This window comes from Lissotriton vulgaris, chromosome 9 (genome assembly GCF_964263255.1).
Source record: "Lissotriton vulgaris chromosome 9, aLisVul1.2, whole genome shotgun sequence".
Classification (NCBI taxonomy): Eukaryota; Metazoa; Chordata; class Amphibia; order Caudata; family Salamandridae; genus Lissotriton; species Lissotriton vulgaris.
In genome coordinates, this window is record NC_141697.1 from 897,007,302 (window position 1) to 897,033,599 (window position 26,298).

Sequence of the window (26,298 nt, forward strand, 5' to 3'; positions counted from 1 at the left end):
GGGCTTCATCCTCCGCAATTGCACATAAATGCAAAAACATAAATGCCCTCTCAGCTCTTCACCACTCAAACAAGCAGGTCTCAGTGAGCAGGCACTACTTCTACAGGACGCAGAGCTGGAGACATTCTACACTCTCCCCACTAGGGCCACCCTTTTATTCCCCTGCCCTTCACTCTTCACAATGCCTCCTCCATGCTTCCATGAAGGGAAATTGAGAGAACAGCATCATGGATCTATTTCATGGGCACTATGTCCCTGGACTGCATCTTATCCTTCGGTTCACTGCTCCATCCAACAATGCCACTTGGCGGGTCCCTTCTGAGAATTAGCACTTCCGATTGGGCACTGCTGAACAGTGGGCTGCTTTCAGATGTACTCCCAGCCATAGGTGGGTCCATAGCCCAGTCACTTTATACTCTGCTTTAACATTCCTTCGGCATTCCTTCATCATCACTCTATACCCAGACCATACCCAGGATCGAACTGACAAGGAATGGAGCAGAGTCCTGGAATCCCCCAAGAAAATATCACGGAATACAGAACTGAAATATGTTCAGTTTAACTACGTACACATGACGTACACATGACGTACTTGATACCGCATAGGATCTTTGTCACCTTTGGGGGATAACCAAGGAAAACCCGAGATGCAGTCATGATGATGCAGATTTCTTACATTTGACCTGGGAGTGTGGGATCACGCAAATCTTTTGGCATGAAGTACTCTCTAAACTCAATTGCTTCACTGGCTACCTATGAACTGCCAAATCCAATTTAAGGCTCTCTGCTTGGCGTTCAAGATTCTTAAAATCAGGTGCCCAGATCTCTTGTGTCCGCTTCTCACCCCATATGTGCCCCAGCGGAATCTGCGCTCACTAGGTCAACACCTGGTGACTGTACCGCGTACCAAACTTTGCCGCATTGGTGGGCGCTCATTCCGGGTCTTAGGAGCCAAGCTGTGGAACTCCTTGCCGTTGGACATCCGTGGCATGGAAAACTTGGTTTCCTTCCGGAAAGCGGTTAAAACCCTGCTGTTTCCTCCTCCTTAAAGCTGCTTTCCCGACGCAGCCAGCCTCTTTGGTCCTGCACTTGATCTACTAGCGCCGGGACGCCCCTTTGCTGGGGCAGCTGTCGCGCTCACACAAACTTTTAACATAACATTAACATTAACTACACTGCAGACGTCTGCTTACTAGGACTCTTTCCTGGGTCACCTAAGGGTAAAGTAGGAAACAGGTTTCTAGATTTGGCACTTGCGTTAGCCAGGAGGCATATAGCAATTATGTTGAAAACATCCACGGGACTGCAGTGGAATGTCTGGGAGAGGAAGATGACTGCCTGGGCTGGAGCAGAGGAGAGGGCATTGGGCACGAAAGAACTGAGGGGACTACGTCAACGTCCAATCAATCAATCAAAGTGCTTGTAAAGTGCGCTACTTACCCGTGAGGGTCTCAAGGCGCTGAGGGGAGGGGGTGCCGATACTGCTGGAAGAGCCAGGTCTTGAGGAGTCTTCTGATGGCGAGCAGGTCCTGGGTCTGCCGTAGGTGGGTAGGGAGGGTGTTCCAGGTTTTGGCGGCGAGGTAGGAGAAGGATCTTCCGCCAGAGGTTGTTCGTTGGATGCGGGGGACAGCGGCGAGGCTGGCGGAGCGGAGCTGGCGGTTGGGGGAAGCTGAGTCTGCTGTTAAGGTAGGATGGTCCGGCGTTGTGGAGTGCTTTGTGTACGTGGGTGAGGAGCTTGAAGGTGATCCTCTTGTCGACGGGGAGCCAGCATAGGTCTCTCAGGTGGGGGTGATGTGGCTGCGGCGGGGGAAGTTGACGATCAGTCGGGCGGAGGCTTTTTGGATGCGTTGTAGTCGTCGTAGGTGTTTGACTGGGATTCCTGCGTAGAGTGCGTTGCCGTAGTCCAGTCTGCTGCTGACGAGGGCCTGTGTCACCGTTCTTGTTTCGGTCGGGATCCACTTGTAGATCCTGCGGAGCATGCAGAGGGTGTTGTAGCAGGAGGAGGAGACGGCGCCGACCTGTTTAGACATGGAGAGGGAGGAGTCGAGGATGAATCCTAGGTCGCGTGCATGGTCGGTGGGTGTCGGTGCTGTTCCCAGTGTGGTCGGCCACCAGGAGTCGTCCCAAGCTGAGGAGGTGGGTCCGAGGATGAGTACCTCCGTCTTGTCCAAGTTCAGCTTCAGACGGCTCTTCCTCATCCAGTCGGTGACGGCCTTCATTCCCTTGTGGAGGTTGGTTTTGGCGGTGTGCGGGTCCTTGGTGAGGGAGAGAATGAGTTGGGTGTCGTCGGCATAGGAGATGATGTTGAGGTCGTACTGGCGGGCCACTTGTGCGAGGGGGCCATGTAGACGTTGAACAGCGTTGGGCTGAGGGATGAGCCCTGGGGAATGCCGCAGATGATGTCGGTGGCCTCGGATCGGGAGGGCGGGAGGCGGACGCTCTGGGTTCTGCCGGAGAGGAAGGAAGTGGTCCAGTCAAGGGCCTTCGCTTGGATTCCGCAGAACAATGGAGGGATGTACTGCATGCCTGGGAGTATCCGAGTTCTCCAAGTAGCATGGACAGAGAAAGCGAACCCCCCTCAGCTTAACGTAGAGAAACAAAAAGACCACGCATGGGAGTGTCAAGCCTAGCCCTTCAGATAGGCTGCGCGGCAGGGGATCTTGGGTGACTACCACCTGCATATAAGGGAAGGGGAACAGAGATCGATCAGATGTGAGTCATACGGTGGAAATTAAGCTGGCCACCCACTGGGTCCCGAAGCGACTCAATCGAGGGATTTCCCCCCCCCCCTCCCCCCCCCGCAGCCCCTCTTTCTTTCCGTTTTTTTCCTTGCCCCCTATGTATATAACGGAATTAATAACGATCTACTGGCAGATAGTGCTGCGCTGGGCCGCGCCAGGCTGTTAGAAGGTTTGTTCTTAAATGTTTGGTTGGCACGATTCTTGCATATATGATCCTAAAGATGGCAGTGGCACTATGCACCCAGACATAGATACTCCAGGCTGCAAGAAAAGCATGCACTCTTAATGGGAAGGTGGGCAAGGGAGCAGCTATGTTGATTTCAGTCCATGTTAAAGGCGGAATGAGCAATCATAACCGATGAGCACCATGCCTACTATGACCCTCTCTGAAGACGCATCAGGGTCTTAAAGTGCTTAGTAACCATACCAGACTCTGTAACATCTCAAATGTAAGAGAGCGTATATGTCTTATGCCCGATATTTGAATAATGTGATGTGATTATAAATGTATATTGAAATGCCAATAAAAATAAGTTTAAAAAAAAAGCACCCTGAAGTGCCAGTGCTGAGACTATGCATAGCACTCCATCTACCAGGCTATCAAGGCCCTCTCTATCTGCAGGCCTGCTGGCCCCTTTAGCCCTCCGTACCCCACTGTTAATGCCTTCTCACCATACTCTGTTTACTGAGCCTATAAGGGTGCCAGCACTTTCTCCCAGATAAAAGCTCAGTTTCACTTCCCCCACTTCAGGCCCACAGATCCTTAAAACTCTCAGACACTAAAAAGGGATGTTGCAGTGAGTAGGAGTAGTTTCTGTCCTGTAACTCCAGTTCTGTAGTAGGGGTATCTCTGGTATAGTCATAATCTAGTGAATAGTCCCGCCCATGTGCGTGGACCCCGGCAATCAAAAATAATCTCTTAAGTTGTCAAATCATGCAGAAACTGCAAAGACACTTAAGAGAGAATTTAAAGACAAATAATGCATCCTATATCCACAGGCTACACTGTCCAGTACTTCAACTAGAAATTCCACCAAATAACACCACACACAGCACAGCCTGCCCAGTTTCTACCATAGAGAAACTTGCCTCCACCAGTAAAAGACTCTGGAATGATAGAGAGGAAGGCATGGACAGACAAGCCCCATAGGCTGCCATTATGTGGCTTAAAATAGGATACTGTGCCTTTAAGAGAACTTTCCAGAACGTCTCCCAGTATCCCAGAATGCATAGCAGGTCCCTCTACTTTCAGTTCTTTTTGAAGGCGAAGCACGCCAGACCCGTCGCATTCCTTACATGAAGAATTATCTGCACCGGGGAGGAGGGCGGGCGCTTATGACTATAACAGAGATACCCCTACTACAGAACTGGAGTTACAGGACAGAAACTACTCCTTCTGTAGTAGGGGATCTCTGTGTATAGTCATAATCTAGTGAATAGAATGGCAAGCCCATCCCCACACCAAAGCAGCGGTGGAGAAAGAAATTAACACCACTACTGTGCGAACAAATTCCGCAGCGAAGCCTGCCCAACCTGAGCATCTGCCCTGGCATCAGAGTCCAGACAGTAATGCTTAGCAAAGGTATGAACCGACTTCCAAGTGGCTGCCTTGCAGATTTCAGCAATCGGCACGTTACGGAGCAAGGCCGTCGTGGCAGCTTTGCCCCTGGTGGAATGAGCCTTAGGCTTACCTCCTAAGGTCTTATTAGCCTTTTGGTAACACAATTGTATGTAGGACACAATCCACCTAGAAATGGACTGCTTAGAGGTAGCAAGACCCGTCCTGACTGATCCATAATTAATAAACAACTGGTCAGACCTACGAATATCTTTGGTTTTATCCAGATAAAATTTCAACACCCTCCTAACATCCAGGGAATGGACAGACCTTTCTGCTGGAGACGAAGGATTCTGAAAAAACGTAGGCAAAGTTATGGTCTGGTTGACATGAAAATCAGAAATAACCTTGGGAAGAAATTTAGGGTGAGTACGCATAACAACCTTAGCAGCATGAAATACAGTATAAGGTTCAGCACAACACAACGCCTGAATTTCACTCACCCTGCGGGCCGATGTAATGGCCACGAGGAACGCCGCCTTCCAGGACAGGTGCTGCAACGAAGCCTTATGAATAGGTTCAAAAGGCTCCTTCATCAACCTGGACAGCACCACATTCAGTTCCCATGAAGGCGAAGGAAGCCTGACTGGAGGGAATATTTTCTTCAATCCTTCCAGAAAATCTTTGATCACAGGGATCTGGAAAAAGGAAGTCTGTGAAGGGCATTTCCTGTAGGCAGTCAATGCGGCGAGATGAACCTTAATGGAATGAACATTAAGGCCAGACTGCGCCAAATGTAGAAGGTAAGGAAGGATGACATCTTCCTTGCACGTCGTCGGGTCATAGTTCTTGGACTCACACCAGATACAAAACCTCTTCCACTTGTAAGCATAGGATGTCCGAGTGGAAGGTCGCTTAGACTCCTTCAGTATGTCCATGCAATCCGCAGGCAGATTCAGATGGCCATATTGCACTATCTCAGGAGCCATGCCGCCAAACTCAAAGACGAGAGGTTGGGGTGTAACATCCGTCCCCCGAACTTCGTGAGAAGGTCCGGCCTGCACGGCAGCCGAATGTGAGGAAGGAGAGACCGGTAAAGCAGGTCCGTGAACCACCACTGCCTGGGCCACTCAAGGGCAATGAGTATCATCCGAGCCCTGGACCGGGCCAGCTTGATGAGCACCGCCGGAATCAGGGCAATGGGAGGAAAGGCGTACAGAAAGCTGTTCGTCCAGTTGATCCATAACGCATTCCCCAGCGTCCCCTGCTGGTAGTACCTGGAGGCGAAGTCTCTGCATTTGCTGTTTTCGGCAGTGGCGAACAAATCTACGTCTGGAGTTCCCCACCTTGCGAAGACTTCTCCTAGTACTTTGTCGTTTATGACCCATTCGTGGTTTTCCTGAACCAGTCTGCTCAGTGCGTCTGCCTGAACATTCTGCACACCTGGCAGATGGGTAGCCGTTATCGTCAGTCCTCTGGCTAGGAGCCAGTGCCAGATCGCCTGCGCCTCCTGTGACAGAGTGCGTGATCTCGAGCCCCCCTGCTTGTTGAGGTAATACATCGTGGTGGTATTGTCCGTCTGTACAAGCAGAGAGTTGGTCTGGAAGGACGGAAGAAAGGCCTTCAGTGCCAAGTAAACAGCTCTGAGTTCCAGGAAATTGATGTGATACGTGGCCTCCATCGGTGACCACGTTCCTTGAATCTGTAGGTTCCCGGAGTGCGCCCCCCATCCCAGGAGAGAAGCATCCGTCACGACAGTCTGCGAGGGAATGTCCTTGTGGAAGGGAACCCCTCTCTGGAGATTCTCCACCGAACACCACCACTTCAGAGACTGAAGAGCATGCAGAGACAGTCGTATCTTGTCGTCCCAAGATCCGTTCCTCTGATCCCACTGGTCTTCCAAGCACTCCTGCAGTGGTCTCATGTGCAGCCGTGCGTGTGGCGTCAGGAAGATACAAGAGGCCATCGATCCCAGTAGAGAAGACACCGTCCTCACTGTTGTAGATGGAGTTGTCATAAGAGCCTGAGCCTTCCGAAGGAGAGATAATCGTCTCTCTTCCGAAGGAGACACGCTTGCTGACAGCATATTGATGGAGGCTCCCAAGTACTGTATGCATTGGACCGGAGTCGGGACAGACTTGGCCATGTTGATGTGCAACCCCAGTTTGTTCAAGAGAACGCACGTCTTCTGGAAGTGTGCTCGCGCTTCCGAGAAGGAGGATGCCTTGATCAACCAATCCTCCAGGTATGGGTAGACAAACACCTTGTTCTTCCGCAGGTGTGCTGCTACCACTGCCATGCACTTCGAGAACGTTCTCGGCGCAGACTTTAGTCCGAATGGGAGTACTGTGTATTGATAATGATTGGTGCCGACTTGGAACCGCAGGAACTTCCTGTGTTTGTGTGCAATGGGCGCATGGAAGTAAGCATCCTGTAGGTCTATAGCACATAGCCAGTCTCCCTGTTGCAACTGAGGATAAATCTGATGCAACGACAGCATGCAAAACTTTTCCCTGCGAATCCATCTGTTTGCCTGTCGCAAGTCCAGAATGGGCCTGAACTCGTTCTTGTCCTTCTTGCGAACCAGGAAGAACCGGGAGTACAGGCCTCCTCCTCTCTGGGACAGAGGTACATCTTCTATCGCCCTCTTCCTTAATAGGATATCGGCCTCCGCCTGGAGCTCGCGCAGCTGAAACTGCGAGCTGACCGGAGGAATTGCCGGAGGCGGGCTCGTGAACCGAAGACTGTATCCATTGCAAAGAATATTCAGCACCCACTTGTCCGGAGTAATTTTTCTCCACTCTGCCAGAAAAAATTGAATGCTTCCCCCTACCGGAGTGGGTAACAGATCCGGGGGAAGTAGGTTCCTAGGGCCTAGACCCAGCCTGGCCCTTGGGCGCCGGAGCCGACTGCTGGCCTCCTCTGCCCTTCTGGCGCTTCTGGAACGGCTTACGGAACTGTTGTTGTTGTTGCGACTGTCCCGAAGCTTGGCCACGTCCTCTGCCTTGCCCACCGAACCGCCGTTGGAAGGGGCGGTACGATTTCTTTGTGTCTTTAGGCTTCTCCAGGCCCACAGCCGTGAGCGTTTCGGCCTCCACCTTCATGCGGGCCATCTCATCATCCGCATGCTTCCCGAAGAGGGTCTGGCCAGAGAATGGTAGGTTGGCTACCCTCTGCTGTGCGTCCGGTTTCAGGGACGTAAGACGGAGCCAGGTGTGACGTCGTTGGTTAACTCCATGGCAAAACCCATGAGCTGCCAACAGGGAAGAGTCTGCTGCAGCGCTGATAATCTGGTTCGCCATTCAGCACTTCCTGGAAGTCCTTGCGCTTCTCGCGAGGTAAGTGCTCCGCAAACTGCTGGAGGGAGTCCCAGAGTGCGCTGTCGTAGCATCCCAACAGCGCCGTGGCACTTGCAGCCTTCATAGAGGTCGCAGACGTTCCACATACTTTCCTCCCTGCTGAATCCATCCATCTAGACTCCTTATCCGGGGGAACCGTGGATGACGCGGTGGTGGCATGTTGTTTGCGGGCCGCCGTCACAATCACAGAATCCGGAGGGGGTTCCGCCCTCAGAAAGGCCGGGTCCGAGTCGGGAGCCCGGTACTTTTCAGTAATCTTGATGGAGCCGCCTTCGTCACCGCAGGGGTGAGAAAAAGGGCCATAGCCGGTTCCTCCAGGCCCGGCACCAGGGGCAGCAGTGGACGAGACAGATGTTTCTGATGCAATGTCTCGAAAATGACTGAAGTCTTAGGTGTAGGCACCGTCAAGGATATGCCGAACTTCGCAGCGCCCCTTAAAAGGACATCATGGAACGCCACCAGGTCATCAATCGGAGAAACCTCCGTGTCTGGTGACCCCGACAAGGTCGGAGAATAGTCCCTGGTCCCTGAGGACCTCGTGTGAGAGCGAGAGCCGTGCCTCCTATGGCGGCGTCTCGACCGCGTGGACTATCTGTATCGCGATCTCTCCCTCCTGCTAGAGCGAGAGCGAGATCTGTCAGCCCGTGGCCGCTCCACCGGTTTCCGTGGTGGGGTCTTCCTTGGCTCCTTCCGGGGTTTAGGTTTCGGTGTCCCCTTAGGAGGTGTAGGCAAAAGAGGTAACGACGTGGACCTCGGCGGAGGGACCGGAGATATCACCGACCGAGGGGCCGGCCCATGCGGTGGAATCGGTGGCGGTAGACCGCCTGGCGGAAGCGGAGGGTTGGTGGGAGGGTCCTCCTTGGGTACAGGCGGAGGTGGCGAGTTAGGCCGAGATGGTGTGTACACCACTGAGTACACCGAGCCCGGTGACCCCTTAGGCGAAGGGGGCTGAGATCCAGCCCCTTCAGCAGGTGATCGCTTCCTCTTGCATCCTCCACTAGAAGCAGTCTGACTTCTGGGACCAGAATCCCTCTTGCGCCGTTTAGGAGAGGCGGAACGACTCCTAGACGCCGATCTCTTCCTCCTCGACGCTGAGCGTCGTTTTTCCGGCGTCGAACGTCGCCTCCGCGACTCCGGCGTCGAATGCCGCCTCCGCGACGTCGATCTCTTCTTCCACGACGTCGAACGCCGCCCCTGCGACGTCGACCTCTTCCTCCGTGACGCCGTACGCCGCCTCCGCGACGTTGAACGTTCCGTTCTCGACGACGAGCGTCGATTCCTCCTCCTTGAGGCCCTCGACGTCGAGGAGCACCTCGACCTCGACCGGTGCTTCGACGGCGATCGGCGGTGTCGCCTCGACGGCAAGCGCCGATGCATGTCACTTCGTCTCCGACGTCGATGGGAAGACTCCGACGTCGACGATGACGATGACGTCGACGGTGGCTTCGACGGTGACCTCTCCAGGCCCTTCGACCTCGAGTCGTCACGCCGCCTCGACCCGGAGCCCCGGGGAGAAGGGGAACACACCGCCGTCATCCCTCTCGACGTCGTCGTCGATGCAATCCATGTCGACGGAGACCGGGACCTTTTGCTGGTCTTCCTGCCTCTGGGGAGCCCCCCAGAGGCCTCAGCAGAGGCAGAGGGAACCTTCCCAGCCTGCCCAGACCCACCTGCAGCCTGCAGACGTCTCTCCTCAAGGCCTGACAGCCTAATCTTCAGCCTGTCCCTCACAGTCCGAGCAGTAAACTGCTGGCAGATGACACAGTCTTCAGGGACATGATCTTCAGGGAGACAGACGATGCAGACGTCGTGTGGATCACTCTTGGCCTTCTTCCTTCCACATGCTGGGCACTTGTCAAAAAGACCAGGCATTTTAGAGCCCTAAAATGCCTGAAACAAAACCCAGAAGAGAAGAAAAACACCAAGAAAGCTAAATTCAAACACTTTTAAGCACAAAAGTGTCAAAAAATCCAATAAACCCTTGAAACAAGGGAGAGCTCAATGCCAGGGTCCTGTTAGCAGGAGACGGAAAAAAGAATTGAAAGTAGAGGGACCTGCTATGCATTCTGGGATACTGGAAGAAGTTCTGGAAAGTTCTCTTAAAGGCACAGTATCCTATTTTAAGCCACATAATGGCAGCCTATGGGGCTTGTCTGTCCATGCCTTCCTCTCTATCATTCCAGAGTCTTTTACTGGTGGAGGCAAGTTTCTCTATGGTAGAAACTGGGCAGGCTGTGCTGTGTGTGGTGTTATTTGGTGGAATTTCTAGTTGAAGTACTGTACAGTGTAGCCTGTGGATATAGGCTGCATTATTTGTCTTTAAATTCTCTCTTAAGTGTCTTTGCAGTTTCTGCATGATTTGAGAACTTAAGAGATTATTTTTGATTGCCGGGGTCCACGTACATGGGCGGGACTATTCACTAGATTATGACTATACACAGAGATCCCCTACTACAGAAACACAGTATCACGAATACTTTCCAGTAAGGAAGCTCATACTGCTGCCCGAAGCCAGTAGTATGCAAAAGTTAGCAGTCGAGTGTGATATTGTTGGTGAGGGATGTTGTCTAAGTTATTGAACTATATTCCCTGATGGGTCAGAATGGTGTTATACTATCTGCTTCCACCTCAACATGTGTGTGAGCTGTACCAGTAGTGTGCAAATTGGACTTGAGCACATAAATAGAAAGTTCCCAAATCAGGACCACCGAAGCCTCCTTGTGCATATGGCAAGATGAAACTGCTGTTGTAACCTGGGTTGTTTACCTGCCCAGATAAGGGTGGTGAGGTGTGTTCGCACTGTCTGAAAGAAATATTGCGGTAACTCTATGGAAGTATTTACGAAGAAGTATAGAAATTTGAGCAGTGTAACCATTTTCAGGATGGCTACTCTTTCTGCCATTGACAATGGAAGTTCGGACCTTCTCTGTACCTTGTCCTTGATATAGCAGTGCCATAATTCCAACGTACAATCTCGTTTGAGTCTCGATGTAGCCATATCACAAGGTATTTCACTAGGCCAGTACTCCACCATAGCGGGTACTCCAAATGGCAAGTCACGGTGGCCGGTGTTAGCGGGAAGACCAGAGATTTGTCCCAGATAATACAGAGGCCCAAATATTTCCCAAATGTTATATATTCCAAAATATGATAGAGACTACTAGTTGCAGATTCCTTAACGTAGAATTATCCCCAGGCGTGAGACTGGATCCGGAAAACTTTTTTGCCACAGCATCCATGCGCGCCGGGGGGACGGCATCATGTGACTCCGCCCAGGCGGCGTCCGCATACGAGACGTCAGCGAGGTCACATAAGTCCCACCCTGCGCGCCTACGTCAGTTTTTTCATTTTCCGTGTGCAACGCGGATCCGGTCTGTGCTCCAGGCCTGTTTAGAGTATGCCATCACTAATGTAGGACAATGCAGTGATCATAGGAGAATATCACTGTGGTGGACGTGAAAGAGATCACAGTTTGTGTTATCAATTCTACATAGCACCAACTGCAATCGTCTACTTCTCTGTTAACCTGAAGTATCAATCCAGTACCTTGCATGTAATTAAAAAGAAGCCAGAAGCCCCATATGCATAAACAGTATATTACTTTAATACATTTTTTAAAGACATAATGTCGGAAGGGATCCTCTTGCTACGATGTTCAGGGCAAATGCCCAAAGCTTCACGGTGACCCCCACCTGACACACAGGTTGCTGACTTACTGAAAGAAAGACAACAGCCATAAGCTTCACGGTGACCGCCACCTGGCATATGGGAAGTTGACTTTCAACAGTAAGGTTGATTGCCCTAAACTTCACAGTGCCCCCCCCACCACCATCTGGCATATGCTGGTAGCTAACTTAGTCCAGCAAGGGTGACAGCCCTAAGCCTCACATTGATCTCCAACTATCAACAGCAAGGATGATGGCCCTAATTTTTTTATTGTCATCCTTTTGATGGACTGTATGGGTCCATTTCAACTAACGGGGAGGAGGGAGGATCAGTGAGACATTTTCAGTTAGACAGAGTCACTAGCAGAAAAGATAGAGACTTCTACCTGCAGATTCCTCACTTGTAAATAGTAAAGCAGTATACCTACCCTAGTGGTGGGTCTGCAGGAGAGATCTGGCAAAGCGTCCGCCCCACTGAATCTGTCTATCCAGGCAGTAATGCTTGGTGAACATGTGCAGGAATTCCCACGAAGCAACCTGGCAAATTTCTATGACTGACACATCACATGCCAACAAAGTGGTAGCAGCCCTTGCTTTGGTGGAATCAACATGTAAGCCTTATGGGAGCAGCTTTTTGGCTAGCCAGTAGCAGATTTTAATGGAAAAACAATCCATCTGAAGATGGTCCTTGTTTGCACTGCTTTGCCGTTCTTAGCACCAGAGAAAACAATGAAAAGTTGGTCACCCTGTTGGTAAAATCTGCTCCAATCAATAAAGAAGCTGTGGGCCCTCTTTCGGTCAAGGCGATGTAGCCATTCTTCCTCCTTGGAGGGATGAGGAAGTGCATAGAGAACTTGTAAAGTGTTGTATTGCCCTGTGTGTAAGAGGGTGACTGCTTGGGCAGAAATTATACTTTTGTCTGGCTGACAAGTTTGTCTGGGAAGAATGATGCATATGGTGTTACCACAGAAAATGGGTGGAGGTAGCTCCCTCACTTGGCCACTATTATGGCAATATGGAATGCGGTTTTGAAAGTAAGAAGACAAAAAAAACAAATGTACATGGGCTCGAAGGGAGTGCACATCAAGTGGGTGAAGAACAAATTAAGGTCCTACTGTGGCATCACTAACTGAGTTGGCGGAGACATCTGGGTTGACAAGGGTTGGATGTTTCAGGAAGAACACCAGTCCACAAACTTCTTCCAGCATCCTGCGTACACAGATATGGTTTGATGGGCACCTGGTTGGTAGGCTGACACAAACCACTTTGGGGGAAGATTGGAATCCATCAACAGTTGTCCCTTAAACTCCATACATGGAGGTGCAGGGTATACAGGTTTGGGTACACTACAATGCACTGCTGCTGTGATAAGAGGTCCTCCCGAAGGGGCAGTCGAATCAGAGAACATATGCTCACTGCCAAAGTTTCCAGGTGCCACACTCTTCTCACCCAGTCTGACGCCTCTAGGATGACTTTGGGCTGGTCTTTCTTTATCTTCTTGAGTACTCTGGACAGGGGAGGTAGGAGTGGAAAGGCGTACAGGAGTCCGAACACCCAATGCTGGAGGAAGGCATCAACAAGGGGTACTGCCTTGGGAACTCCGAGTCAATGTTCTCCCTATTGATGGAAGATGCCCTGTCCTATCTCTAAGAGTAATCGTCATTTGTGATCTGCTAAGGAGCATTGGCTGAGTTTGTCTGCCCTGACAATTAAAGATCCTGCTAGGTGGCCTGAGTGTTCAGCCACTTCCAGAAGCACAAGGCCTCCTGACAGAAAGCACAAGGCCTCCTGACAGAGGGCCCACGACCCCACACCACTCTGTTTATTGCAGCACCAGATGGCAGTCGTACCCATTACTTCTTGAGGATACCTCCAGTGCCAAGTGAATTGCTCACAACTTCAGTAGGCTGATATGGAGGATAACTTCCACCGGAGACCAGAGTCTCTGATGTCCACCTCTCCCAGATGAACTCCACAACCCAGTAATGATGCATCTGTTGCAACACTTAGTTCTAGGGGGTAGGGAGAGGGGTTGCCGCCAGTCCAGCTGCAGTTAAGCACCCACCACGGCAGGTCTTTCGCAGTCTCCTTTGACACCTGGATGGAGTCAGATAGATTGCCTTGGTGTTGAGCCCACTGAAACTTCCCATCCTACAGTACAGCCTGCATGTGCCATTTGGCATGGTCAACAAGCAGAATGCAGGAGGCCAAGAAGCCCAGAAACCTCAAAGTCACTCTCACTAAAACCGAGGTCAAAGGCTGAAACACTGGGATCATAGCCCGAATATCCTGGACTAGTTGACGAGGAGGGATGGCTTGGAAGAACACTGTATCAGGATATCGCCCAATCAAAGGGAGTAATTTTGAAGGACTCTGGGGTGACTTTGGCAAAGTGATGGTACAGCGTAACAGTGTTAACAGGTCGGCTTACGACAGCTTATGGGGAGTCTGCCTTCAAAAGCCACTCATCGAGGTATGGGAAGACTAGTATTACCAACCTTCACAGATTGGCTGTGACCAACATCCTCGTCTTAGTGAACACACAAAGTGCAGCGGTAAGGCCAAAGGGGAGCACGGAGAACTGAAACATGGCCTACCAGGAACCACAGGCAATGTCTGTGACACTGTAGGACAGGGATGTGAACAAATGCGTCTTGCAAGTCCGGCACAATTATTCAGTCTCCTGCGCCCAAGGCATACAGAACTTGCCAGTGTGATCATCCTGAACTTGTCCTTCAGGAGGAAGAAGTTCAGAAGGCAAAGATCTAGAATGGGACTGAGGCCTCAATCCTTCTTCGGTATCAGAAATTAAAGGGAATAACAACCAGTCCCGATCTCTGATGCTGGCAACCTCTCTATTGCTCTATTGGCCGAGAGAGAGAAGTGGTCCTCAGGAAGGTGCTGAAGTACAGGTGGCATGTCAGGGGGAAAGGATCTAGAGTACCCATTGGTCTGATGTGATGCTCCTCCATCTGGGGTGGCGAAAGGTACTCGACCTCCTACTGGGTGATCAAGTGACACCAAAGATAAATTAAAGTGGTTCTTAAACTGCAGGAATGGCGTTTGGGGTCTGTATAGTGAGTTGCCCCTGGGGGCATGAACGCTAATAGCTGGCTGACCACAGCCTCACTATCAAAAAGGCTGGGAGGCCTGTTGTTGCTGAGGCACTTCTTGGGCTGCCTCTACTGATAGCCCCAGCCGAAATATGGAAAGGGTTGCTGTTGTGGGGGGGAACACCCGAGCAGGCTGAGCTAGGTCCAGAGAAAAAGCGATGGCCTTGCTCCTTTCAAACTTTTCAAGCGCCAAACCATGCTTTGGTCCAAAAGGTTTTGAGAAATCAAAAGGCATGTCCACCAGGGACCTCTGTGCGTCTTATCAAAAGCCAGTGGATCAAATCAAGCTGTGGCATTGAAGCACCACCCTAGTCCTGACTGCCCCCCAAGCAGACATGTCCAGGCCAGAACAGATAGAATATTTCGCTGCATCTTGACCATTAAGGATTAGATGTTGCAGCTGACAAGATGTCCCCACTCTGTTTCACAAGGTGTGAGATTACAGTCCCGGGAGTATGAAATATGGTAAAGTTTTCCATCTGTTCCGATTCGCTGCCTTTAGGGCCGTGGGAAATTAATTTGGGTTCAGACTGCTGGCTGATGCCTATACAACCAAGCTCTTTGGGGTGGTGTGGTGGAGCAGAAAGTTGTGGCCCCCCGTCTGGCCTGTGTCATCTTGCCACTTGTCTGTTTATGATGAGCAAGATCCTGGTCTGACCAGGTGCCCATCAGCCCATCAAAGAGAAGATCATTTAAGGGCAGAAGAGGTTCTTGGGTGATAGTGGCAGGCTTAGAGACCTCATTAAAGAACATTAGTTTTGATCTATTGCAGGGGCAGTGAACGGTCCAAGACCTCCACGACCATTCGGATCACTGTGGTAAAGTAGGTAGAGTCTTTAGTAGCTATTGGCTGAGTACGGGAGGATAGTCCACTATCAGGGGAGGTGTCCAAACCACTAGAATCATCTATGGCGTGAAAAATATTGCCCTCTTTATAGAAATCATCATCAAACCTGAACCCCGTCTTCATTGTAGTGGTGCTATGTGTCAGGGTTGAAATCAATCAATCAATCAATCAATCAATCAATCAATCAATCAATCATATCATTTGTAAAGCGCACTACTCACCCGTGAGGGTCTCAAGGCGCTGGGGTGGGGAATGCTGCTACTGCTCGAAAAGCCAGGTCTTGAGGAGTTTTCTGAAGGTCAACAGGTCTTGGGTCTATCGTAGGTGGATGGGGAGGGTGTTCCAGGTCTTGGCGGCGAGGTGGGAGAATGATCTGCCGCCTGAGGTCGCTCTTTGGAAGCGGGGGACTGTAGCGTGGGCAAGGTCAATGGAGCGGAGCTGGCGGGTGGGGGTGTAGAAGCTGAGTCGTCTGTTGAGGTACGTTGGTCCGGTGTTGTGGAGTGCCTTGTGTGCGTGGGTGAGGAGCTTGAAGGTTATCCTCTTGTTCACCGGGAGCCAGTGCAGGTCCCTCAGGTGGGGTGTGATGTGGCTGCGGCGAGGGATGTCGAGGATCAGGCGTGCAGAGGCGTTCTGGATGCGTTGGAGCCGTCTCAGGAGTTTGGCTGAGGCTCCTGCGTAGAGGGCGTTTCCATAGTCCAACCTGCTGCTGACAAGGGCCTGGGTGACTGTTATTCTCGTTTCAGTGGGGATCCACTTGTAGATCCTACGGAGTATGCGGAGGGTGTTGAAACAGGAGGAGGAGACGGCATTAACCTGTTTAGTCATGGAGAGGGTGGAGTCGAGGATAACCCCTAGGTTGCGTGCGTGGTCGGTGGGTGTTGGAGCGGTTCCCAGTGCGGTCGGCCACCAGGAGTCGTCCCAGGCCGAAGGGTTGGATCCGAGGATGAGGACCTCCGTCTTGTCCGAGTTCAGCTTCAGTCGGCTGTTCCTCATCCATTCAGCAACGGCCTTCATTCCTTCGTGAAGGTTGGTTTTGGAGGTGTGGGGGTCCTTGGTGAGGGAGAGTATCAGCTGGGTGTCATCGGCATAGGAGAGGATGTTGAGGTTGTGCCCATGTGCGACGTGGGCGAGCGGTGCCATGTAGATGTTAAACAGGGTTGGGCTGAGGGATGAGCCCTGGGGTGCGCCGCAGATGATCTCGGTGGCTTTGGAGCGAAAGGGGGGAAGGCGTACGCTCTGTGTTCTGCCAGAGAGGAAGGAGGTGGTCCAGTCAAGGGCCTTCTCTTGGATCCCAGCGTTGTGGAGGCGTGTTCGTAGTGTGTGGTGACAGACCGTGTCGAAGGCGGCTGACAGGTCCAGAAGGATGAGGGCAGCCGTTTCTCCGTTGTCCAGCAGGGACTTGATGTCATCAGTGGCGGCGATGAGGGCAGTCTCGGTGCTGTGGTTGCTGCGGAACCCGGACTGGGAAGGGTCCAGGATGTTGTTCTCCTCGAGGTAGCGGGTCAGTTGTTTGTTGACGATCTTCTCGATGACCTTTGCCGAGAACGGGAGCAGGGAGATGGGTCGGAAGTTCTTGAGGTCCTTGGGGTTCGCCTTGGGTTTCTTGAGTAAAGCGTTGATCTCGGCGTGCTTCCAGCTCTCAGGGAAGGTTGCTGTCTCGAAGGAGGTGTTGATGACTTTCCGGAGATGGGGTGCGATGGATGTGCTGGCTTTGTTGATGATGTGGTGTGGGCATGGATCTGACGGAGATCCGGAGTGGCCATAATGGTGTAGTCTTTAGTCAGGGGCTAAGTTTCCAAAGCTGACAATGGTATTGGATTTGGGTCCAACATCAGACGTTGTACCAAGGCTGGAGCTGACAGCGTCGGGCTCAGCCAACGGACACACCACCGGTCGAAGTCAATTGGCACAGTCGGTGTCAGGGATGGATATGTCCATGGGCAGCCACCTCGAATCTGTGAGGCATGGAAGTATTCCAGAGGGATTGGGCTGAGCACCAAAACTTTTGTCCATGTCCTCATTACACTATTTAAAATGTGTGGAGTCATTGTCCTTAGAGGAGGTATAGGAAGAGTCTGCTCCTCACGCAGGGTGCGGCTAAGAGGCCGGAAAGGGCTCAAGCGTTGTGTGACTCTGATTAGGGAGAGTGAAAGGACGAAAGGGGGCCATATTTCAACTGTTTTGCATTTTTGTGAACTTACAGGACTACCAGAACTCAGCAACTTTGACTTGGAGCCGCCTCAGGAACGGGATCGTATCTGCGCCCTTGATCGTTTCTTTGCTGCTAAGTATGGTGATGGCGAGTTTGGCTTTGCGATGGTGGATGGCCTTGTGGCTTAGTTTCACATAGTAGGATGACACATACTCATGTGAGGCACCATGGCACCACAGGCAGATGTCATGGGTGTGTCACTGACATCTGCCGGTCCCAGTCACAATGCAGCTTAAACAGTTGTTTTAGAGCACCTCTCGGCCCACTGAAAATTCTATCTGAAGACAGCTGATAATTCAGAATTAATGTCGAAGGCATATAAACAATGGAACTGAAGTCAACATGCTGAGGCAGCATACATATAGAGGCACAACGACAAATCCGGAGCAAACGGATCCAACGCGGAGCCACACAACACCACCTGTCGATTCACAAAGGAATTGCTTTAACGTTTCACGATCCAGTCTGCCTCCTAGGGAAATTCACAAGGTGAGGAGCCTTTCACTTTAGCATAGTGCCCACTCTAAGTAGGGTTAAAGTAATAGCCACTGAAACATCTGCTCAATGGTCTTGCCAAAAAGAGGTGTAGTAGTTGGCAGTGATTAATCAGTGGCTTTACACGCCTCACACTAACCAGGCGTACCGACTGGATAGACAGACCCTAGGACCGGGAGGGATCAATTGTGCACTCTTTAATAAAAAAACTAAAATCAGATCTTGTAGGACCGACCATGCATACCGTTAACACATGGCATACAGTGACATGACATTTGGGTTGGAATGGGAGGCTAACACAGCACACCCAATTATGGCACACGGGTAAGTTAGGCAAACTGGGCAAAAGCAAGGGGTTTCAACAATGGGACGATATAGGGATCTCACGTCTAGGTGACCTCTGGAGAGGGCATAGAGTCGTCACATTTGCCCACTTACAAGAACAATATGAAATGGCGCCCACTGAAATGTTCCGCTACATACAGATTAGAGTCGCACTTGAAGCAGCCGTTCCACAAGATACGGTCCTCCCCATTAGAGGACAGACTACTAACGGAATACTTAGATAAAAAAGCGATCTCACTCACATACCAAAATATCGTTAATAATCAGCCAGATCTTATGAAATCGCTGAGGAAAAAATGGCAAACTGATATTGGCGAACTAAACGACTTGGACTTACAGGAGTCGCTAGAATCCCCTATGGAGGTGGCGATACCATCTAGGCTGCGTCTGGTACTTCTCAAGGTACTCCAAAGGACGTATTTCACCAGAGTGACGTTATGTAAGATAGGGAGGATTATGGATCAGTCCTGTCTGTGCAAGTGTGGTGGCTCAGGCCCCTTTTATCACACACTCTGGGACTGCTCTGTAAATGCAGCATATTGGACTGCAGTAATGAACGTTATCACGCAGATCAGCGCCAACCCTGCTCCACGTGAACCCAAACGATGTCTCCTAAACATCTGGGAACCAACAGACATTAATCACACAGCGCAAGCTTAGGCAACCCTGGGTATGACAATAGCGAAACTAAATGTTGCCAAACACTGGGGGGTGGCTACGTTCCCAATCCTGGAAGACTGGTGCCAAGATATGGATATGGCCATGGCGGTGGAAAAGGCTACGCGTACTCACAGAGGGTGCCCTAAAAAATGGGAGAGAATGTGGGGAAAATGAAATGCCTTTAGAAGAAACATTTGTGCCCCTCCGATAATACACTCAGAAGATGATATGTAACAAATGTTGACTGTTCACTGTGACCATAACACTGTATAGTAAACGTGCGATATGCTTATGTCCTGGATGTACAATGATGAAAACTATTATTGCGCGAACATGTTCCGCTGTAACTGTTATTATTGCAAATCCAAACTTCGATAAAAATAATAATAAAATAAAAACAGAGGTGTAGTCTACAGAAAAATAATCCCATTCCCTGTAAAACTTGATTCGCACAAAAAGCTCTCAATGAGAGACAACCAATTTTAAAAAAACACCGCCATGTATCCCATCATCTCTGGAAGGGCATACAATACTCAATGCAACAGATAAGATAAGGAGAAACTTACCATCCCCAATCTCAATATCTTTGAATGCAACATCGGAGCCTGAGTCGCTGATCAGCATCTCTCCATTTAAGGTAAACATGATATTCATTTCAGTCAGGTCAATCATACAGCCTACCACATCTCCTGGCTGCCAGCTCCTACCAAAAGGCTCACTGCCGATATGCCAGCGCTGACCCTGAAAGACACAAACATATATAGTATTAAGGCATGAAAAATGACAGTGGTGCAATTATTTCATGTCTGTAACTTATCAGTCATTCACATTCTGATTCAAAAACTTCCAGGAAAACAGCAAAGTCCTGAAAAACTGAAAATCTCAAGCACCAAAGACATTTTAGTACACCAGTACGTACCTTTTTAGATAAGACCTAACAATAGTTTTAGCAAACATTTGTTTTCCCAAAAATATCATACATACACATATTTGGCCACTCTTTCACCTTTGGCCTGTTCAAATGTCACTCAAATTATGCTCCCTCCCACCACAGCACAAAGTAGAGATCAACAGACCACCCCATTCCTGCCATTGGATACTTTCACTTTGAATTACTGAGGTTTACCCTTGCACATGTATACATACACCTCTGTTTAGACACTTGTCCATTTGTATAGTAGGATGTAATAAACTATTTTCGTAACACAAGACATTTATTGTAAGTTGTAATGTTGACTCCTCACTATAAATCAGATTTTGGTATATTTCAAGTCAAGTCAAATAGCATTGCTGCTAATGAACAAAGCCGCAGTGGCCGGAAAAAGCCATGCCTGGATTGTGCTGCCAACTTACAAACATCTGAAACCTCAGCCATACTTGCAAGATTGTTTTAGGGACTATTATAAGAGGAAATTAATCCTTTTGAGGCTGGGATGCTTCTCGAGTAAAGACCTCACCCCCAAATGGCAACGGTCCTGGTCAACTTCTGCCTGTCGTCTCTGTGGCAACGCCATAGAGTCTTTATTGCATTTAATATGAATATGCCCTGCACTGCAAAAACTAAGGAAAACGCTTTTGCTACCACTTTTAAGAGAAGCTCAGGTGAGAACTTGCAGGGCGGCTGTGATAGAATGCCTCAGCGGGTCCCGGATACAACTAGCCTGCAAAACTATAAAATTCCTGGCTCATGCTGCAGAAGAGCTAGAAAACAAGGCAGTAATTAAAGATGACCTTGGCCAACCGGTCTCATCACGGCTGCCCCTGGACTCCCACTTCCCTTCCTAATGGATATCCCTTTATTTTCACTTTCCCAGGCTGTGTTCTCCATTTTGAGTCAAAATGCGTATCTTCCACCAAATTCATTCATTCCCCAAAGTATTTGCTCTTTTTCCTAGAACAATCATCAGTTGTTTCGTAGTTCCAATGAGATAGTCATACCTTCCCTCAGCCACATCCTTATAATTTTATACTGCGATTGTGTATTTGTGTAAGTTTGTTAAGATTATGTTTTAAACTTATTATTTTTCAGGTGATTTTAATGTTGTTTTTATGCTGACCTTACGATGTACATGCTGTTTGTATGGTGGTAAGACCCACCCTTTTATGATTTTTATAAATCAAATAAAAGTATTATTGATTGATTGAAGTCAAGTCAAGTATTCTTTATTCGGATAAAGTATCTGTCATGTTTTACGACGAGTGAAGGAAAAGCAAGCGGTAGGAGGACGACCGTATAGCAATACAGAACGAAAGGAACTACAAATCCCATCACTAAGCTCGAAAGGAACTAAAAACCCTGTGAGGCCGTGCGCAGCGCATGCGCTATCTTCAGAGGCATATAAAACTATGGCGGCGCCGAGGAAACACGTCGGATATTTTCGTTCCATGCCGAAGACTGGGGAGACGCCGTTAGGTAAGGGACAGTGTTGCTTCTGCTTTTCCATGTTAGCGTGCCGAGAGCGGTTTCCCGAGTGTTACGAATGGGCGCTCCGCTTTGACCTGCCGATGGAATACGCTCACTGAGAACTTTGTTTGTGACTACTCGCAGGGGGTGTCAATTGCCTTACCGGAAAACCCGACAGTCTAACACGAGTTGAGCTGCTGCTCCTGCGCGTATTGCTGCCACGCCACACTTAGAAGTGGGCAAGCCTCATTTAATCAGTAATGGGAACATAGAAGGATTCCTGCTCACCATTTATTTATTTATTTATTTATTTATTTATTTGTTTTTTAAACTTATAGAGCGCAACAAATACCACGAATGGTGTCTCGGCGCTGGGCAGACAGAGAGGCACCTCCTGTGCATTATTGGATGAATAGCCAAGTCTTCATTTGCTTTCTAAAAATCATCAGTGATGAACTGCTTTTTATATGGTGGGGCAGTGTATTCCAGAGCTTCGAGGCGGCTACCAGGAAGCGTCTGTCTCCCCATGTAACTGTTCTCACCCGTTGAATGCATAGAGATGCGGATGAGGCAGATCTTAAAGCTCTCCTAGGGACATACACCAACAGTGATTCCCTAAAAAAGTCGGGTCCTTGGCTGTTCAATGCTTTATAGATGATACATAAAGCCTTAAATGTGGTTCTCTTTTTTACTGGGAGCCAGTGAAGTTGGTAAACGATAGGAGAGATGGATGCGAACTTGGGAGTTTTGGTCAGAATTCGTGCAGCAGCGTTCTGCACCATTTGTATTTTTTTAAAAACCTGCTCCTGGGCATTCAGCAGAAGCCCATTACAATAATCCACCTTGGATAACACCAAGGAGGACATAAGGGTTTTCCCCGCAGACAGGGGAAGGAAAGGTAACAACTTTTTCACTTTTCGTAGTGTGAAAAAGGAAAAAGAGACTGCTGCATTAGCATGACTGGTGAAACTTAGTTTGTTGTCAAACAACACTCCCAAGTTTCTAACCTTTGAAACTGGGGTGGGTGGATTACCCATTTCTGGTGGCCACCAGACCGGGGACCAAGATGGTTTTAGGTCTCCAAACACCATTACCTCGGTCTTATCGGTGTTTAGTTTTAGACAGTTACTGTCCATCCAGTGACTATGTGGATTCTTGCGTGATTTACCCTAAACCAAAGCCGATCAAGGGACACTAGAATTCTTGGGAGCCACTGATACAACAGCCATTGGTACTATCAACCAAGGCATACTGTACCCCTCGTTGGCGAGTGCTGGGACCGGTTTGGACGGTGGACTAGTCGTTCTAAGGATATCAAGGCTCGAGTGGCATTGTCGGCCACTACTTAGCACGGTGCCTTCCGTTGGGGAGGACGGTGTGAACGCTGATAGGGTGATCTTGGGTGGCGTTAACTCGTTTTCATTCTTGCTGGACTTTGCAGCGTAATACCTGAACCGTGTTTGGATGTTACATAAATCAGAGCATACATACCCGACCTGTGGCTGCATTATTTCTGTGCTGTAGTTGTAAGGTCTTGGTGTTACGTTTATAACCCAATCCTGAGGGCAGCCAGGGATTACAGTATCCATAAAAGCACAATTCATCACCACCAATGGAAAATACAGTGCAAGTTTTAAAATATATAAATATACAATATCATCCAATACAAATGCAAGGTTACAGTAATAAAATCACAATACAAGGGTTGGATGGACCTGCAAAATCTAACAGCATTAATAGCATAGTACAAAATATGAGGTTTAGACCAATGTGCAAAATCTGCAGTTTATTACAAATAAAGTGCGATAGCGTGCAAATAAATCGAACAGTGATAGGCATCAAGGAACGAGTATAATTAAACTAAAACCCCATTTCCAATTCTACCAATACTAGCAGCATCATCGAAATATTTGGTTATGGGCAATGTTAATGACCATCATAAGAGCAAAGGTAAAAAGTGAGTTTCATTAGGCAGTGATACAGAGTTTGTGGCACATTAAAGTTCATTCATGGAGGCGCGTGAAGGTACCGCAGCTTGTAAAAACGTGCTTACGCGGAAAATCAAGTCATCACTTCCTAGCTGTAAAATTTCAAAATATGCTAATTTAAAATCCAAAATAGCCAATGCCTTAAAATAGGGAGTTAAATACTGTTTTGTATATCTAGCATAGAATTTACAAAAGAGTAAAAAATGTAACAATGTTTGTTTGCTACCAATACCGCATGGGCAGCACAACTGCTCAATGTTGCTATTAAATCCTTTTGGGAAGCAGAGTGAATATTTTATGCTGCCATCCCTAAGACGGAAAAGTAAGCTCATTTTCCATCTCCCTATAATTTTTCTGAGATATTTCTGTGGCATATGATGTTGAATGCTCAATACCTCCAGAAGGGGCATATACCTGATTTATAGTGCTCGATGTTCTGTCTTTTTTTATGATACAGGTCATACAGCGCCCCCCTGAGTGATTTTGTGCTTATGCCTTCCAGTTCTAGTGGACAAAAAAAATGTGCTCCAACTTCACAAGCCAGGGTATACTACCTCCCTTATCACACTTAAGGCAATCTATAATTATCTCTCTTGTTAAAATCGCAGCAGGATTGTGCCATATTTTTAGCCAGAATATGGCTGGACGAGACCTGATAAAGTCCTCCATGTAATGTAGGTTAAATTCCTTGTGGCATATATAAGTTGGAGATGAAATTTGAGCCTCGAGAATTTTTCTGCAAAATCTATTCTCTTCAATTTGGATCCCGCTACAATTTGCATACCCCCAGACGTCAGCACCATAAGTGGCCGTTGATACACATTGCGATTTATATATCTGAATTAAAAGTAACACCACCTCTGCTTGTTTTGGCTGCCGAAGGCTAATAATAGAATTAACCACTTTGGAGAGTTTGCTTCTGCCGTGGGCCACGAGGGCTTGCCAAGAGCCTGATTCTGAGAAAAATAGGCCCAAATAAGGAAAAGTACTTGTGCATGTTAGGGATTCACTGCCCGATGTTATAGAATTAATGCAGTGTTTTTTCGGCCCACACATCATTATATAAGATTATTTTTTGGGGGTATATTTATTTATCCCACAAAAAATAAGTACAAGTTATTAGAGTAGCTTGAGTGTATATGCAAATTTTCTGGGTTGCTGCGACACCCCCTCAGGTTTGTGCTTGATATTTCAAGTACTTGTATCTGACTTGAGAGGAATCTCCAGTGAGGACTTGTGGAATGCAGCTTCATGAAAGAATTCCAATACTTCGGCATCGGACTCGAGATGGACCTCTAATAACATCTTGAGGAACTTCAGCTTCATAAAAGAATTTAAATGGTTGTACATCTGACTCATGAGGGACTTCTAGTAACAACTTGAGAAACTGCAGCTTGATAAAATAATTTAAATGGTTATACATATAATTCACAAGGGACTTCTACTAACGACTTGAGGAACTGCAGCTTCATTTCCATAAGAAAAGTATTTTTTGTCTTGTTTTGCATATAACTTTGGCACCATTCGACAAATGTTTCTGGAAAAAAAGTTCATCCACCTCAGATTCATCTTAAAAACTTTCAGGGTGAAATGCCCAAGTGGGGAGAAGGGAGAGTCCCAAAATGTGTTTTCACCATGCAATTTTCCAAAGGAAAATTAGACACAACTACAGCCAAAAATGCTAAACTGAATTACGCCAAATTTGGCAGAAAGCTAGATATTGATCCAGAAAGTGTGCATTTTGTGACCTGGTGAGAATCTGTTTAGAAGTTTTTGAGACATTAAGGTTCAAAATTTGTGTATATATCACGCTGCATAGGATCTGCAGTTCTAACAGATCGAAAGATATGATCTGATTGCTGCCACCACATCAACAGAGATGTGGCAGCAGCAATTTTAGGACTCAGGAATCCAGTCATCTCTTTTGCAAAAAGGTTAAAAAAAAACATATTGTTGGGCAGGGTAGGAATACTCTGTTGCCCTAGGCCTAGTAGAATCAGCCCCCCAAATCCCCCTACTCCGGGCCAAAATGTAATTTTATTTTAATCAGTACCGCTGAGCCAATAAAAAACAAAAAGATGGGCCTGGGATCAGCACAATTCGTTTTTTTGTGTAGTGAGGCATGCAGACCCCCTCTTCTTGAGCATTCTGGAGGCCCTGGTGATCCCATTCCCCAGGGTCGATATGGTAATTTATGGGGGTGAAATATGTGCCCCGATTCAAGCCTTACAGAGGCCTTGGAGACCTCATCCCCTGGGCCAAAATTATATTTTGGGGAGGGGAGTATGCAGTCACCCTCCCCAGGGACCCCAACCCATGCGTTTGGATCAGTAATTACATGGAAAGGTATTTGTGGACCCTTCCCCATGCCTCAGAGAGGACCTGTCACCCAGGGCCAGTTTTATAGGGAGGAGGGGGGAGTCGGGCCCCCTCCTCCCTAAGCCATAGATCAAAGCTGTGTCCCGGGAACCCCTCTGCCCACATTCTCCCGTGGAGGGAGGGAGGGAGAGGGAGAGGGAGAGAGAGAGAGAGAGAGAGCGAGAGAGTTGGATATAAGGATAATAGCAATGGGTAAGGTGATATTATAGTCAGGTGCTAAAATCAGTTACCAACAAACAATTTTAAAACAAACAAACAGAAATTCACCAGTGACAGTTTGATAGTCCAGTGAACTGACTATAAACATGTGCCCCTGCCATGCACTGTTTATGTCCTGTCCTCACACATTACATCACTCATGACATGTTAAATGACATCGTTGATGACGTCATCCAATGAATTTGACAGTTAGCTATTAGCTATACTCATATTGGAAGATGTGAAGCGAGATACATTTAGATTCAAATTTCTTTAAACTCTGCACTACTAATGGGGTCAACCTTTTGCAACATGCTGAACATGAAGCAAATCT

At 48.6% G+C, this 26,298-nt stretch overlaps 1 protein-coding gene across 11 annotated transcripts in view; it reads right to left on the reverse strand.

Moving 5' to 3' along the window:
• The window catches only part of RYR1 (ryanodine receptor 1), a 1,215,008-nt gene that overhangs the window by 871,764 nt on the left and 316,946 nt on the right, over positions 1-26,298 (reverse strand). For all 11 annotated transcript variants that reach the window (XM_086938669.1, XM_086938668.1, XM_086938662.1 and 8 more), the window contains one exon: positions 19,562-19,736. In XM_086938669.1, the coding sequence (XP_086794795.1) occupies positions 19,562-19,736 (175 nt within the window). The remainder of the gene's footprint in view (positions 1-19,561; positions 19,737-26,298) is intronic.